General features: G+C 35.3%; 1 protein-coding gene across 1 annotated transcript; it reads left to right on the top strand.

Moving 5' to 3' along the window:
* The first annotated feature begins 1305 nt into the window (after window positions 1–1305).
* LOC111886666 (trans-cinnamate 4-monooxygenase) lies at window positions 1306–3848 on the top strand. Its single transcript, XM_023882920.3, has 3 exons — window positions 1306–2164; window positions 2416–2549; window positions 3119–3848. The coding sequence occupies exons 1-3, from the start codon at window positions 1380–1382 to the stop codon at window positions 3715–3717; spliced, it is 1518 nt and encodes a 505-aa protein (XP_023738688.1). The 5' UTR covers window positions 1306–1379; the 3' UTR covers window positions 3718–3848.
* The last annotated feature ends 9368 nt before the right edge of the window (window positions 3849–13216 follow it).

Below are 13216 nucleotides of genomic sequence, written 5' to 3' on the forward strand. Positions count from 1 at the left end.
AACGATTCAATCATAACATACAACGACTCTATTAAAAGACTACTAAAACATATATATATATATATATATATATATATATATATATATATATATATATATATATATATATATATATATATATATATATATATATATATATATATATAACGAACTTACAAATTAATAATTCTAACCTAACCTAATAACATGTTTCAAAAAGTTTTCAAAAGACCTTAAACCAATACAAAAACCTATATAAAAAAATTAATATATAACAAACTTACAAATTAAAAACTCTAAGCTAATAACATGTCTCGAAAAATAATCAGTAAACCTAAAACCAACACAAAACTTTTAAATTTGTTTTCTTTGTATATTTTGTATACAATTTGTATATATATGTCTATTCAAAAGATTGACATTTATATTGTAAGCTTTTAATTAATTTCTTATTAAACATAATATATAAGTTATAAAATCTAAATGATTAAATCATATAATTAAGAAGACTTTTGAATGGTATTAGTTAAAATATAAGTTTCAAATGAATATAATTTACGATGGCAATTAAAAATCATTGGAATTTCAAATATATAAGGAATTTCAAATATATAAGATTAAAGTATTTTAACATTTATAATAGTTAGTTCGTATACCAATTCAAAAGCTTTTGGTTGTGCCTATGTATACTTTTGGTCATGAATGTGACATTTTATTATATTGATACTGCAGGTGTACAAAGAAAATGTCAATATTATAGTAAGAAATAAATTATTATAAAAGGTTAATGGTATAAATAATTAATAAATTATTCAAAATATTAATAAAAATAAAAGAATATTTTAAAAAGATAAACAACTATGACATTTTATACATAAGATACTCTTATTACAATGATATTTTATAAGTGAACAATTTCCAAAAAAAAAAAAAAAAAAAAAAAAAAAAAAAAAAAACAATCTAAAAGTATAACTAATAATATTATTTTTTAACAAATAATAAGATTATTTATCACAACACTTCGTATCTAAGATCAAGATGGGGTCCAAGCTACAACATACCCCGTGCCACAAAAAAAATTGTTTTGATAGAGAAATCTAAAATAAAAATTATTATATTATTTTTGTTATTATATTTTTATTTTTGTAATTCTTAAATATAATTTCTTTTCTGTTTTCTGTAGAGGAAGGAATATTCAATTCGGCTTTTGCTATCAATTATTTGATTTGCCGTTAAATTCCTAACGCCGTTAGCCCCTAATTCTTCTACCAACTTCACGTCCACCTAACCCCTGCCGTCAACACTGTATAAAAACCGCATTTCACCCAACACGTTATACACATTTCTTTGGCAACTCCACCACCACCACAACCACCGTTATCAACTTCCGGTAAACCGCCATGGATCTTCTCCTCTTGGAGAAAACTCTCTTAGGCATTTTTGTTGCCATTATAGGCGCAATCTTCATCTCTAAGCTACGTGGCAAGCGTTTCAAGCTCCCGCCGGGACCTATTCCAGTACCCATTTTCGGGAACTGGCTCCAAGTCGGCGATGACCTCAACCACCGCAACCTAACTGATCTCGCCAAAAAGTTCGGAGAGATTTTCCTTCTCCGAATGGGCCAGCGCAACCTCGTTGTCGTATCATCCCCGGATCTCGCCAAGGAAGTCCTCCACACACAAGGCGTCGAGTTCGGATCCCGAACTCGAAATGTCGTGTTCGATATATTCACAGGGAAAGGACAAGACATGGTGTTTACAGTATACGGCGAACACTGGCGCAAGATGCGGAGGATCATGACTGTTCCATTCTTCACCAACAAAGTGGTCCAGCAATACAGGCATGGATGGGAGGCGGAAGCCGCGGCAGTGGTGGAAGATGTGAAGAAGAATCCGGCATCAGCGACGGAAGGTATTGTGATCCGAAGACGGTTGCAATTGATGATGTACAACAATATGTTCAGGATTATGTTTGATAGAAGATTCGAAAGCGAGGATGATCCATTGTTCCTGAAGCTGAAGGCGTTGAATGGAGAGAGAAGTAGATTGGCACAGAGCTTCGAATACAACTATGGCGATTTCATTCCAATTTTGAGACCATTTTTGAAAGGCTATTTGAAGGTCTGCAAGGAAGTCAAAGAGAAGAGGTTGCAGCTTTTCAAGGATTACTTCGTTGATGAAAGAAAGTAAGTTTTTTCTGATCTAAATTAACTCCCTGTTAAATATAGAATACGAACAAGATGCTTCACTTTCCATAAAGCTACAAAAGGTGGGATCTTACCTTTATGTGATCAAATTGGATTTAAGCTAAATCCATGGGGATTTTCCCTTTTGCCCCTTTTCTTTTTCCTTCTAAATATAGACAAACCTTTTTCTTACTATAACAGAATCTAATGTATGGAAAGTAAATGAGTTTGATCTAATTGAAAAATTACAGGAAGATGGGAAGCACAAAAAGCATGGACAACAATCAATTGAAATGTGCAATTGATCATATTCTTGAAGCTAAGGATAAAGGAGAGATCAATGAAGACAATGTTCTTTACATCGTTGAGAACATCAACGTTGCTGGTATCCTTTCTTATTTAATTTTTTTTCTAAGGTTTTATGTGTAGAAGAATTTTTATTAAAGCGTAATTTAACTATTTTTGCAATTATTTATAACTACTTTTTAAATTTCTAATTAAAGCAAGAAACAATCTAAAAAAAATCTCAATATATTTTTTTGTCATTATTTACCTTTCAAATCTTTTTACATAGTAACAAATCAAACCAAAATATACAAAGGTATTAAATTTAATTCCGTTAGATTCTATTCTAAATAAACTAAATATGAAAGTCTAGGGACCAAACTTGCTAATATACGAAAGTTATGTGGCCAAATTTGAAACCCAAAACTTTTAGGGACCATACCTGAAAAAGTACAAACATCTAAGGATCAAATACGCCAATATATGTAAGCCTTGTGGCCAAAGTCTAAAATCCAAAATATGTAGGGACCAAACATGTAAATATAAAAAATGTTATGGCCAAAGTTTGAAAGGTGAATAATACACTATTAATTTGGGGATTGTAATTAGTATATATAATAATTCCTTTCAAAACATTTTACAAATACTGATTAACCTCGGTTTTTACAGCAATCGAAACAACCCTATGGTCAATCGAATGGGGAATCGCCGAACTCGTAAACCACCCAACCATCCAATCGAAACTCCGCCACGAGCTCGACACAGTTCTCGGACCCGGAGTCCAAGTCACCGAACCCGACATCGCAAAACTCCCCTACCTCCAAGCCGTAATCAAAGAAACCCTGCGTCTCCGTATGGCCATCCCCCTCCTAGTCCCGCACATGAACCTCCACGACGCCAAACTTTCCGGCTACGACATTCCGGCGGAATCCAAGATTCTAGTGAACGCGTGGTGGCTCGCCAACAACCCCGCCCAATGGAAGTCGCCGGAGGAGTTTAGGCCCGAAAGATTCCTTGAAGAGGAAAGTAAAGTGGAGGCAAATGGAAATGACTTTAGGTATTTACCATTCGGAGTTGGTCGCCGGAGTTGTCCCGGAATTATACTCGCGTTACCAATTTTAGGGATAACGATTGGGCGGTTGGTGCAAAATTTTGAGTTGTTGCCGCCACCCGGGGAGTCGAAGGTGGATACAAGTGAGAAAGGCGGACAATTTAGTTTGCATATCTTGAAGCATTCGACGGTTGTGGCTAAACCGCGATCATTATAAGGGTTTTTTTTATTTATATTTTGTTGTTGTTGTTATGTAATGTTGTATGTGTTGGGGATGTGGAATATGAAGATGGGAACAAATCATGCATTTTGTGAATTATGAATAATGTATTTTATGTTCTTTCTTGATTTATGATGTTGAATGTGGATTTTATTTGCTTCTTTTGAACACATCATGTAAATTATACATTAGGCATTAACAAATTATTAAAAAGTTGGGGGGTTTCAAAACTAATGTTAAAAGAAATTAATTTAAATAAAAGACAAGTTAAAAGCAAAGTAAAAGGTTGGCTTATGTTAGGTATGAGTTTGTTTGACACATGATAGTACATAAAGTCCCACCAGCCAGTTGAAAGGGTTTTAATTATAAAACCACCTAAAGGTTTCAATGAAAGGTGACCATAAGATATGCAACGTCACTCGTAAATGTAAAGAAGATATCTCCGTGTCTTCGTTAAAACGGTAAACAACATTCGGATGAATCTGCTCTACGAGGGAATATCGTTTTATTGACAATTGATGATGTTCTTAATGCTGAAGTCGGTTTTAATATCAATATGGAGTGGTTTTTTTAATGTATATTATGATTATGATGTTATGTCAGTCATTTAGGTGATTGTTAATTTGTTATGGACATAGACGTATATCTTACATAATACTTACGTAATACTTGTAGGAAGAAACGACATGTGTTACCTTTTAGATACTTACATTTTTTTTTTTTTTTGAGAAAAATAAGCACCATTCATATATCAAGGGTAGGTATACCAAACAACAAAAATGTGTTGTTGACAAACGGCCACGAGTCAATTTATATATTAAATTTCACATTTATAAGGAATTAAAGCTAAGCATTTCAACATCAAATATTTAATAAAGCTTCCAAAAGATTGTAATGGCGAGTTCATTGCACCACAAATTTAGGGTTTTCAGATAAATGTCGTTTGAAAACACGTACTAATTACGCAAGCAAGAACGCAACAAAAAAAAAAAAGAAAAAAAAAAGCAATTTAAGCTAATTTGAACATATTTGGCAAACAAGATGAAGCTTATTACATTATAAGGTAGAATAGGTATACTAAAATTTTATGTACTACATTATGTTTGTTTGTTAGTCTAACTTATCAGCCACATAACTTTTTATAATTAAATGATGTTCTTCTATCATGTAACATCCTTATCTAAAAGATAACAAAATTTACGAGATTAACTTATGTGCATTTTTAATGCATTTTAAAATTCTTCAAACATATTTAATAAGTTCTCTATAGTCTAGTTTAAGGGTGACAATTTTCGACAACACTTGAATCCAACATACAAAGAAATAGGTATTAGTTAGACATTTCAATTTGTTTAATTAAATAGGTTGACACGAAACGACATGCAAATTAAATGAGTAAGGCTAGTATCTAGACTTTCACACGAAAATGACACAAAGAGTTTTTAGTTTTTTTTGTACTTTTTAAATATGGTTATCACCTTAAGGCTATTCAAGAACTCATAGGTGAGGCAATCAACAAGAACACCAATGGAATCAAAGACCGTGCATATTGTTGTGTTTAATTCATTCCTATTCGTTTTAAAATGCAAAAGCTGTTTGGGCTTTTAGAAATAGTGGATTAGAGATATCAAAGTTGAAGACTTAATGACGAGTCCTTTTTGATAGGGGTGATTTAGGTGGTGTTTGCTTTTTGTCTGCAGATTTGCGTGATTTTTTCTGTCTGTGCCGTGCAGACTACGTACAGACATTAGCCTTCGCAGACTGTTTGTTTTTTTTGAAGATTGCAAACCTAAAAATGTCTGCGCGCCCTCTTTTTGACGCAAATGTGGATCAGAGTCTTCTAACATATTCAAACATCTTCTAGCCTAAAAAAACATATATATCTTTATTTTTTTCAAGTTTTTTTTTTTAATTTATATTTTTTGCAACTTTATTAATGATAAACAATTTGAAAAAAAATTACAAAACTTAAAAAAAAAAAAAAAAAAAACATTCGACGATACAAACATGATATTTTTGATAAATTTATAAATAAAAATTTATTACAATAATAGTCGTTGAAGTTGTTTATATAAATATGAAATAAAATCATAATATATTCTTATATTTTTTTGCCAAATTTTGTAAAACATTATTTAATACAATATCGTCAATTTCTCGAGAAAATATTTATGGTACGTTTTTAATGGATTTAATTGAAAAAATCGAAGTTTATTTCCATCCATTTATGTATCAAATCTTTGATCAATAATTATAATGTTTAGTTATAACTTTGCAACCAAAGTTGTTGGTTTTTATCAAATATATACGTTAATTTATACTATTTTATTTTTATTTTTTATACAATAATACATAAAAGTTGATCTAGATTCGTTAATTATTTATAACAAAGTCATAAAAATATTAAAAAATCACTTTGAAGTTTTAAAAAGTCAGTTTAGTTAGATTTCAGTTTATTTTAGTAGTCCGTAGATGTTAAAAAAACAAACAGTCTTCTTTTTTCAGACTGCAGACGTTTGGTCCACTTCTTCTACTGCAGAGGTCTACAGGACCTTTGTCTATAGACTGCAGACATTTTGACTCAGAAAAAACAAACATCACCTTAGTGTAGCTGAAAGACAAATCAAATATTTAATGATAAAATTGCAAAAATGGTCCCTATGGTATCCATTTTTTTGGGTTTTAGTCCAAACCCCGATTTTTTTGGATTAGTCGTCCTTTTGAACTAGTTTGTATGTAAAAATGGTCCCTGTGAAAATTGAAATGACTAAATTTTCCTCTTGATATATATATATTTTTTATTTTTTCTATTTAATTTAATGTTTTATTAATAATAAAATGGGTTTATCTCTCTCTCTCTCTCTCTCTCTCTCTCTCTCTCTGTGACATCCCCAAAATCTCGGCCAGAAAAGACCGATTTCATTTATGTTGTTTAAAATAATTTCAGAGTAAATCCTTTTGATTTAAAAGTGTTGCGGAATTTGTTCCCAAAACAAAACATGATAAAATAATATTTATCAAAGCATTTCATCAAGAGATGCATTTTCATTATATAATCAAAACTCGGGATGTCATGTTTCGATACAGACCATAAAGCATAAACGATAACATTACAAGTCATTCAACAAATATATACATATACAGACTTGTAAACAAAACAACTTGATGATTCAACCATCTTATGCCCTTGCGCCACTACCTGTAATACAATTAAAACTGAGTGGATCAGGCTTGGGAGCCTGGTGAGCATATATGGTTTTCAACCCATAATAAATAAATTATATTTAATTTCACCAACCAATCACTATCCCGATTACCCATTCCCGTTATCCTCACTTTACGTCCCTAAAACAACATCTATCTCAAGGGACCTAATCTAGGATTTTCATCGGGACGGACATCACTGCTAAGGGGTTTCCTCAACAATAGATATCCTAAAGGCAACCATGAGGGGGATAGAGTACACCGGTGAACACATCGTTCACAACACCTATAGGTTATGAACCTGCTAGCGTTCCACTGGACTGTCTAGAAAGAGTTCGTGGTCGTTATCCATACTCCGCTGAATAACTAGATCAACAACAACAACAACATCGATGCCTCTCATCTGTTTATTTCACACCAACTATCTACCCATGTTCTACACAACATATTAGTAGATAAAAATATATATATTTTTATACATAGTTTAAAACCTGTATAGCATTTTCATTCAATATATATTCCACATAACAGATGAGGCACACCCACATAACACGTGTTTCATAGAAAGCAATTCAGATCTATGAGATGGAAGAGAGTGAATATACATTCACACACATAATAACAAAATTATACACATAACACGTATTTCGTATAAAATACTTCATAATCATGCGTTAGAAGAAAGTAACTACGCACTCACACATATAAACAACAATATACTTAATACACTCGAACCATACTTGTATTATTATCGTGTTTATGAAAGGTAGTATACACTCACTTGATGAGAAGATGATCGGACAGCACTACGACTTGCAGAAGTAGTAATCCTCAGCAGATCTGGAAGATCTCTACAAAAATCAAACTTCTTGCGGGCAGAGCTTCGGCTCGGGAACCGCACTTCTCGGGATCTTCGGGATCTCGGGACTTGCTCCGGGGCTCGAGAATAATACCGGGGCTTTGGTGTATTTCTGGCACGCAAAACGATGCAAAATGGGAGAGAGAAGAGAGAAAAATAGCAAAGGAGTCGGCTGCCCTCGCATCCTATTTATAGGAGGCTGGAGCCTCGGAGTACGCGGGGCGTACAAGCGTACGCGTCCGAATTCGTCACTGCTTATGTATCCGAAGTCCTCGAGTAAGAGTGTCGACATCCTCGGTGTACGCGGTGCGTACTTCGGATGAGTCCGATGACTCCTCTTCGGATAATGCCGGATTTTTCAATTAAAAATAAATACAAACTATTTAATAAACTTCGGAAATTCATATCTTCTTCATACGAACTCCGTTTTCGACGTTCTTTATATCCACGCGTAGGTGAGAATACGCTCTACAACTTTTGTGTAGACTCCGTCGGCTAATTTTAACTTTATTTTTATTATTTATTTTTAATAGGCCGCGATAGAAAAACTTCGTTATAAATTCATAACTTCTTCGTTTGACGTCCGTTCTCGCCTAACTTTTTATCGCTTCGATACCAACAACGAGACCTTCGATCCTCGTTTAGATTGCTTCGGCTAACAACCGCTCGATCTCAAATCGAGTATTTCAGGCTGCATACCGCTAAGCCGAAACTTCAGAAAATCATAACTTCCTCATACGAAGTCAGATTTGGGCGTTCTATATATATTCGGAAACCTCGTTTCAACTACTACAACATTATCCAAAGATATCAAGTTTATTTTACACTTTAATTTTGACGCTTATTTTTATTCTTAATTAATCAAACCACATAATTAAGCAATTAAGCACAAAACACATAATACTCAAATAATACACTTCTATTATTTCAAAACGGGTTACAAAGGTTAACCTAGACTATTATATCAACATTAATGACAAGCCCAGAAACACAGGCGTTACAATTCTCTCCACCTTAGAATGATTCCGTCCCCGGAATCACACATCAACAAACAAATGCGGATAGCGACCCATCATGTCACTCTCCGTCTCCCAGGTGAGATTCGGCCCATTCGTGTGTTGCCATCGGACAAGCACTAACTCGACCATCTTGCGTCGCAACTTCTTAGTCTTTTGGTCAACAATTGCCTTTGGTTCTTCAATCAACCTTTTGTTCTCATCGATTCTCAATTCAGAAATTGGAATTATGTCAAGAACTTCTCCCGTGAACTTCCTCAAATAACACACATGAAAAGTGTTATGAATTCCATTCAGTTCTTTTGGTAGTTCGAGCTTGTAAGCTTGGTTCCCAATCCTCTGAAGAACTTTAAATGGTCCAATAAACCTTGGACTCAACTTTCCCCTTTTACCAAATCTTATAAGTCCCTTCCACGGCGAGACTTTAAGCAAAACTGAATCCCCAACCTCAAAAGTCATCGGTCTTCGCTTCTTGTCAGCATAGCTCTTTTGACGATCCTGAGCTGCTAACATTCTTTCCCTAATTATTTTCAACTTTTCAGCAGTTTGATGAACCATCTCCGGTCCCATAAACTGCTTTTCCCCAGCCTCAAGCCAACAAGACGGCGTACGACACTTCTGTCCATACAAAGCTTGGTAAGGTGCCATCTTAATGCTCGAGTGGAAACTATTATTGTAGGAAAATTCTACCAAAGGTAAATGTTCATCCCAGTTACCTAGGAATTCCAAGGTACATGCTCTCAGCATATCTTCAAGCGTTTGTATTGTTCGTTCGCTCTGAACATCAGTCTGCGGATGGTAAGCTGTACTTAAACACAACTTGGTACCCAGTTCCTCTTGTAGACTTTTCCAAAACCTCGAGGTGAAACGGCTATCACGATCCGACACAATCGTTAACGGAACACCGTGAAGCCTCACAATTTCCTTCACATAAGAATTCGCAAGTGTTGGGTAGCAGATTCGTTTTTGTGTTGCGTCATTGGGCTTGGTTAATAGTCCAATATTTTGTACTCCGGTTTGGGCCTGTCCAACCGTGAGTTGTTAGGTTTACTATATAATAATATGCTTGCATGCATATTAGGTTAACGATCTAGATTACGATTGATAGAAGTCGATAACTTTGCAGATTTCTTTATCGTTCCTGTAAATCTTTTAACCCTCTGCAGTTGATGTTCTTTATCGAGCTCTTCTGAGGGTTGTTTATAAATCATTCGACACTTTTGATTCACTTTTGAGTTGTTTACGGTTTTCGTGTTCTTGCTGTTTGTTCTTTATATTACCCGTTTAAGATCTAATCGATCTTCAAGTTTATGTTTTAAACTTATCAATTGGTATCAGAGCAGGAGGCTGTGTAATCGATACACTTCTTTTCTGTGAAAAAGGTTTCAATTAGGGTTTTCCGCAATTACTGATATTTATTGAGCCATCATCTCATTATTGACATATCTTGATATTTATTGTTTTGCCTTAATCTGATTTATTACAAGTTTGATCTTTAAACAGGTTATTCAATCATTATGGACGAGTCGCAATCGAATCCCATCAATATTTCGAACATCATTGGATCTACCACGAAGATTCCCATCCTGTACACCCATGATTATGAAGTCTGGGCGCATCACTTTGAAGATTACGTTATAGGATCTGAGGATAATGGATACCTCATCTGGGAAGCAATTATTTCTGGACCGTTTTCTCATTCTGCAACTTCAAGGATTATTAAAACTCAAAAAGAGTATAATGATCTTCTGAAAGATGTTAAAGATATTGCGCAAGATGAAAAAGATAAATTTCAGTGCAATATCAAGGCGTTAAGATTGATCAGATTCGCACTTCAGTTCGATACTTTTAGACTGGTGAGTTCATGCACGACGGCAAAGGAGATTTGGGACAGGTTACGTGAATTGTACTCTACAGACGAGGATCTTGAACACTCCATTCAAACCTTACTCTTCTCTGAGTTTGGTGAATTCAGGCAAGGAGCCGAAGAAACCGTGACCCAAACGTTCGATCGCTTCAATCATCTTCTCAGCAAGATGATCAAACATGACATCGAAAGGAAGCTTATAGAGCAAAAGGTTACGTTCTTAAATGGTCTCAGATCAGAGTGGAGAGCAGTTGTGTCCACAGTTAAAGCCCACGAGCAATTTAAATCATATTCCTTGGCGAAACTGGTGGGCATTCTCAAATCTCAGGAGAAGATTGTGTTGCAGGAAAAGAATGTGGTTTCAAGCCTAGGCTCGTTAGCCCTCCTGTCCAAAAGTAAAGCTGTAATGGAGGACGAAGACCTCAACTTGGAGGATTATGACCTCACGTCTGAAGATTATGCTATGATGGTATCTAACCCCAAGAGGTTCATCAAGAAGAGATTCCCCAACAACAAAAACCGAAACTGGCAGGGGAGTTATAGTTCTGAAAAGGTTAAAGATGAACCGAAGGTTGAAGAGTCTAAGAAGGAACCGAAAGCGGACGGTGATTCTGGAGTAAGCTGTTACTATTGTAGTGGAAAGAACCACTATGCAAAGGATTGTGTCCTTAAAAAGATGGCTGAAAAGGATGAGGAAGCTTTGCTGCAGAAAAAGCTTGATGAGATAAGGAAGAAGAAATCTACCGCTAACTCTTCTATGAATGCTCTAATTGTGCAGGGTTCGGTTGCTGATGACGAGTTCGGTGGCGTGGAGGTTTGGTCAACCGACTCTAAAGATGATGAAGTGAGGAAGCCTTCTCATGGAAAGGCTTGTGTGGCTAAAGAAGAAAGCAGTGGAGGAAGGTGCTTGATGGTGTCAGACGTATCTCAGATGAGAGGATACAACAATGATGGTGGGAGTAATGAACCGAAGGAGCAACAAGATATGTGCTTTACAGCCAAACCGCTCAGCGTGCAGTTCAACAAGCTCGATAAACTGATTAAGAAAGTACAATCGGTTTTTGTCTCATTTAACGTCCCACAATGCTCATATGAAAAAGAACTAAAAAGTGTTAATTCAAGAATCTCTCATCTAGATAGTAGTCTTACTCAAACTCGAGTCACCAATTCTAACCTAACTGATCAATTAAGCAGGGTGTCCTCGAAGAGTGAGGAACGGCGCATGTGGATCGAACTGAAGGAGTCGGAATTAATCAAAATAAAAGATGAAAACATTTATTTACAAAGAGACAATTTAAAGTTGTTGAAACAGCGAAATGTTTTTTGTCTGATTGCTAAACGTCTTTACTCTAATATTACTCAGCTTCATTTGGATTGTGAAATAGGACAAAAGATTCATCGCATGATTTTGCCCTTCCTTGAGTTTAAGGAGGATGAAATTGATGTTGAAGCATATAATTGTGAGAGTGTGATATCATCTGAGGATGTTAATCCAACCTATATGTATGGACTGGACAAAATAGAATCTTTCATTAAATCCAAGGACCATAAGAACATGCTTAAAAACCTTTTGGATGAAAATGATAAACTGAAACTGAGAACCGAAACTATACAAAAATTTGATTCTTTAAACGCCAACTTGAGCTCAGAAAATAAAATTGATGTTGAAAATGCATCTGAGCTTACTGAGGACGATAATATGAGTGAAATTTCTGTAGAGGACACGGTTGACTTTTCAAATTTTGTAAAAAGCGAACCCGAAAATCACAAGAATCTAATTTCAGAAAATTCAGTAGAGTTCGCTCGTTTGTCCCAACAAAAGTCCCCGATTCTTGCAGAGAAGGCCGTTATATATCAAAAGGTTAGAACCACTCCAAATCAAGTGTACAAGGTCACAGGCGTAACCGAACATCAGACTGCTGAACTCACAGCTATTGTAAACGAAGACAATGCTGATGGCTGTGATGAGTTCTTCTGGTCAGTTCCAATCGATAATGCTGATGAAACAGTAGGCTTATCTGAAAGGACCTCATGGAAAAGCAAAGGAAGATACGTACCAGAACCCTTGAATAAGCCTGATAACTTTGATGTGCCAAGTACTAGTGGTACGAAAAACATTTCTCAAGAAAAAGGAAGTCCGGCAAAAGAAGACACTCCCTCTAGTGAACCAGCCATAGAAAAACCGAAACCGAAAGCTAATATCCATCATCAACCGAAGCAGATGAGAAATCAGAAACGCCAAAGGAATCAAAGATACAAGAAGAATCTCTCTGAAAGAAAGCAGTTTTGGCAATCCCAGAATGCTTATTTCTCACATCAAGACAAGAACCTAAAGTATGAGAAAAATCCTGTTGAAATGCACGAGAGCCATAACAACCGAAAGCAAAGGTTCGGTTCAGAGAACGAAACCAACCGAAAGCAAAGGTTCGCTTCTGAAATCAAAAGAGATCAAAACTCTAAGGTCAGTCCCACCAATGATCAAAAGCAAAAGGGTCACCTAGAGTCTCCAGCCAAGAAGTCATCTCAATCTAAGCCCTCTCATTCTCACTC

This window comes from Lactuca sativa, chromosome 8 (assembly GCF_002870075.4).
Source record: "Lactuca sativa cultivar Salinas chromosome 8, Lsat_Salinas_v11, whole genome shotgun sequence".
NCBI lineage: Eukaryota > Viridiplantae > Streptophyta > Magnoliopsida > Asterales > Asteraceae > Lactuca > Lactuca sativa.

Coding starts and splice junctions, on each gene's coding strand:
- LOC111886666 (XM_023882920.3), top strand. CDS start 1,380: ATGGATCTTCTCCTCTTGGAGAAAACTCTCTTAGGCATTTTTGTTGCC. Junction 2,165..2,415: donor TACTTCGTTGATGAAAGAAA/GTAAGTTTTTTC, acceptor GAAAAATTACAG/GAAGATGGGAAGCACAAAAA. Junction 2,550..3,118: donor TGAGAACATCAACGTTGCTG/GTATCCTTTCTT, acceptor CGGTTTTTACAG/CAATCGAAACAACCCTATGG.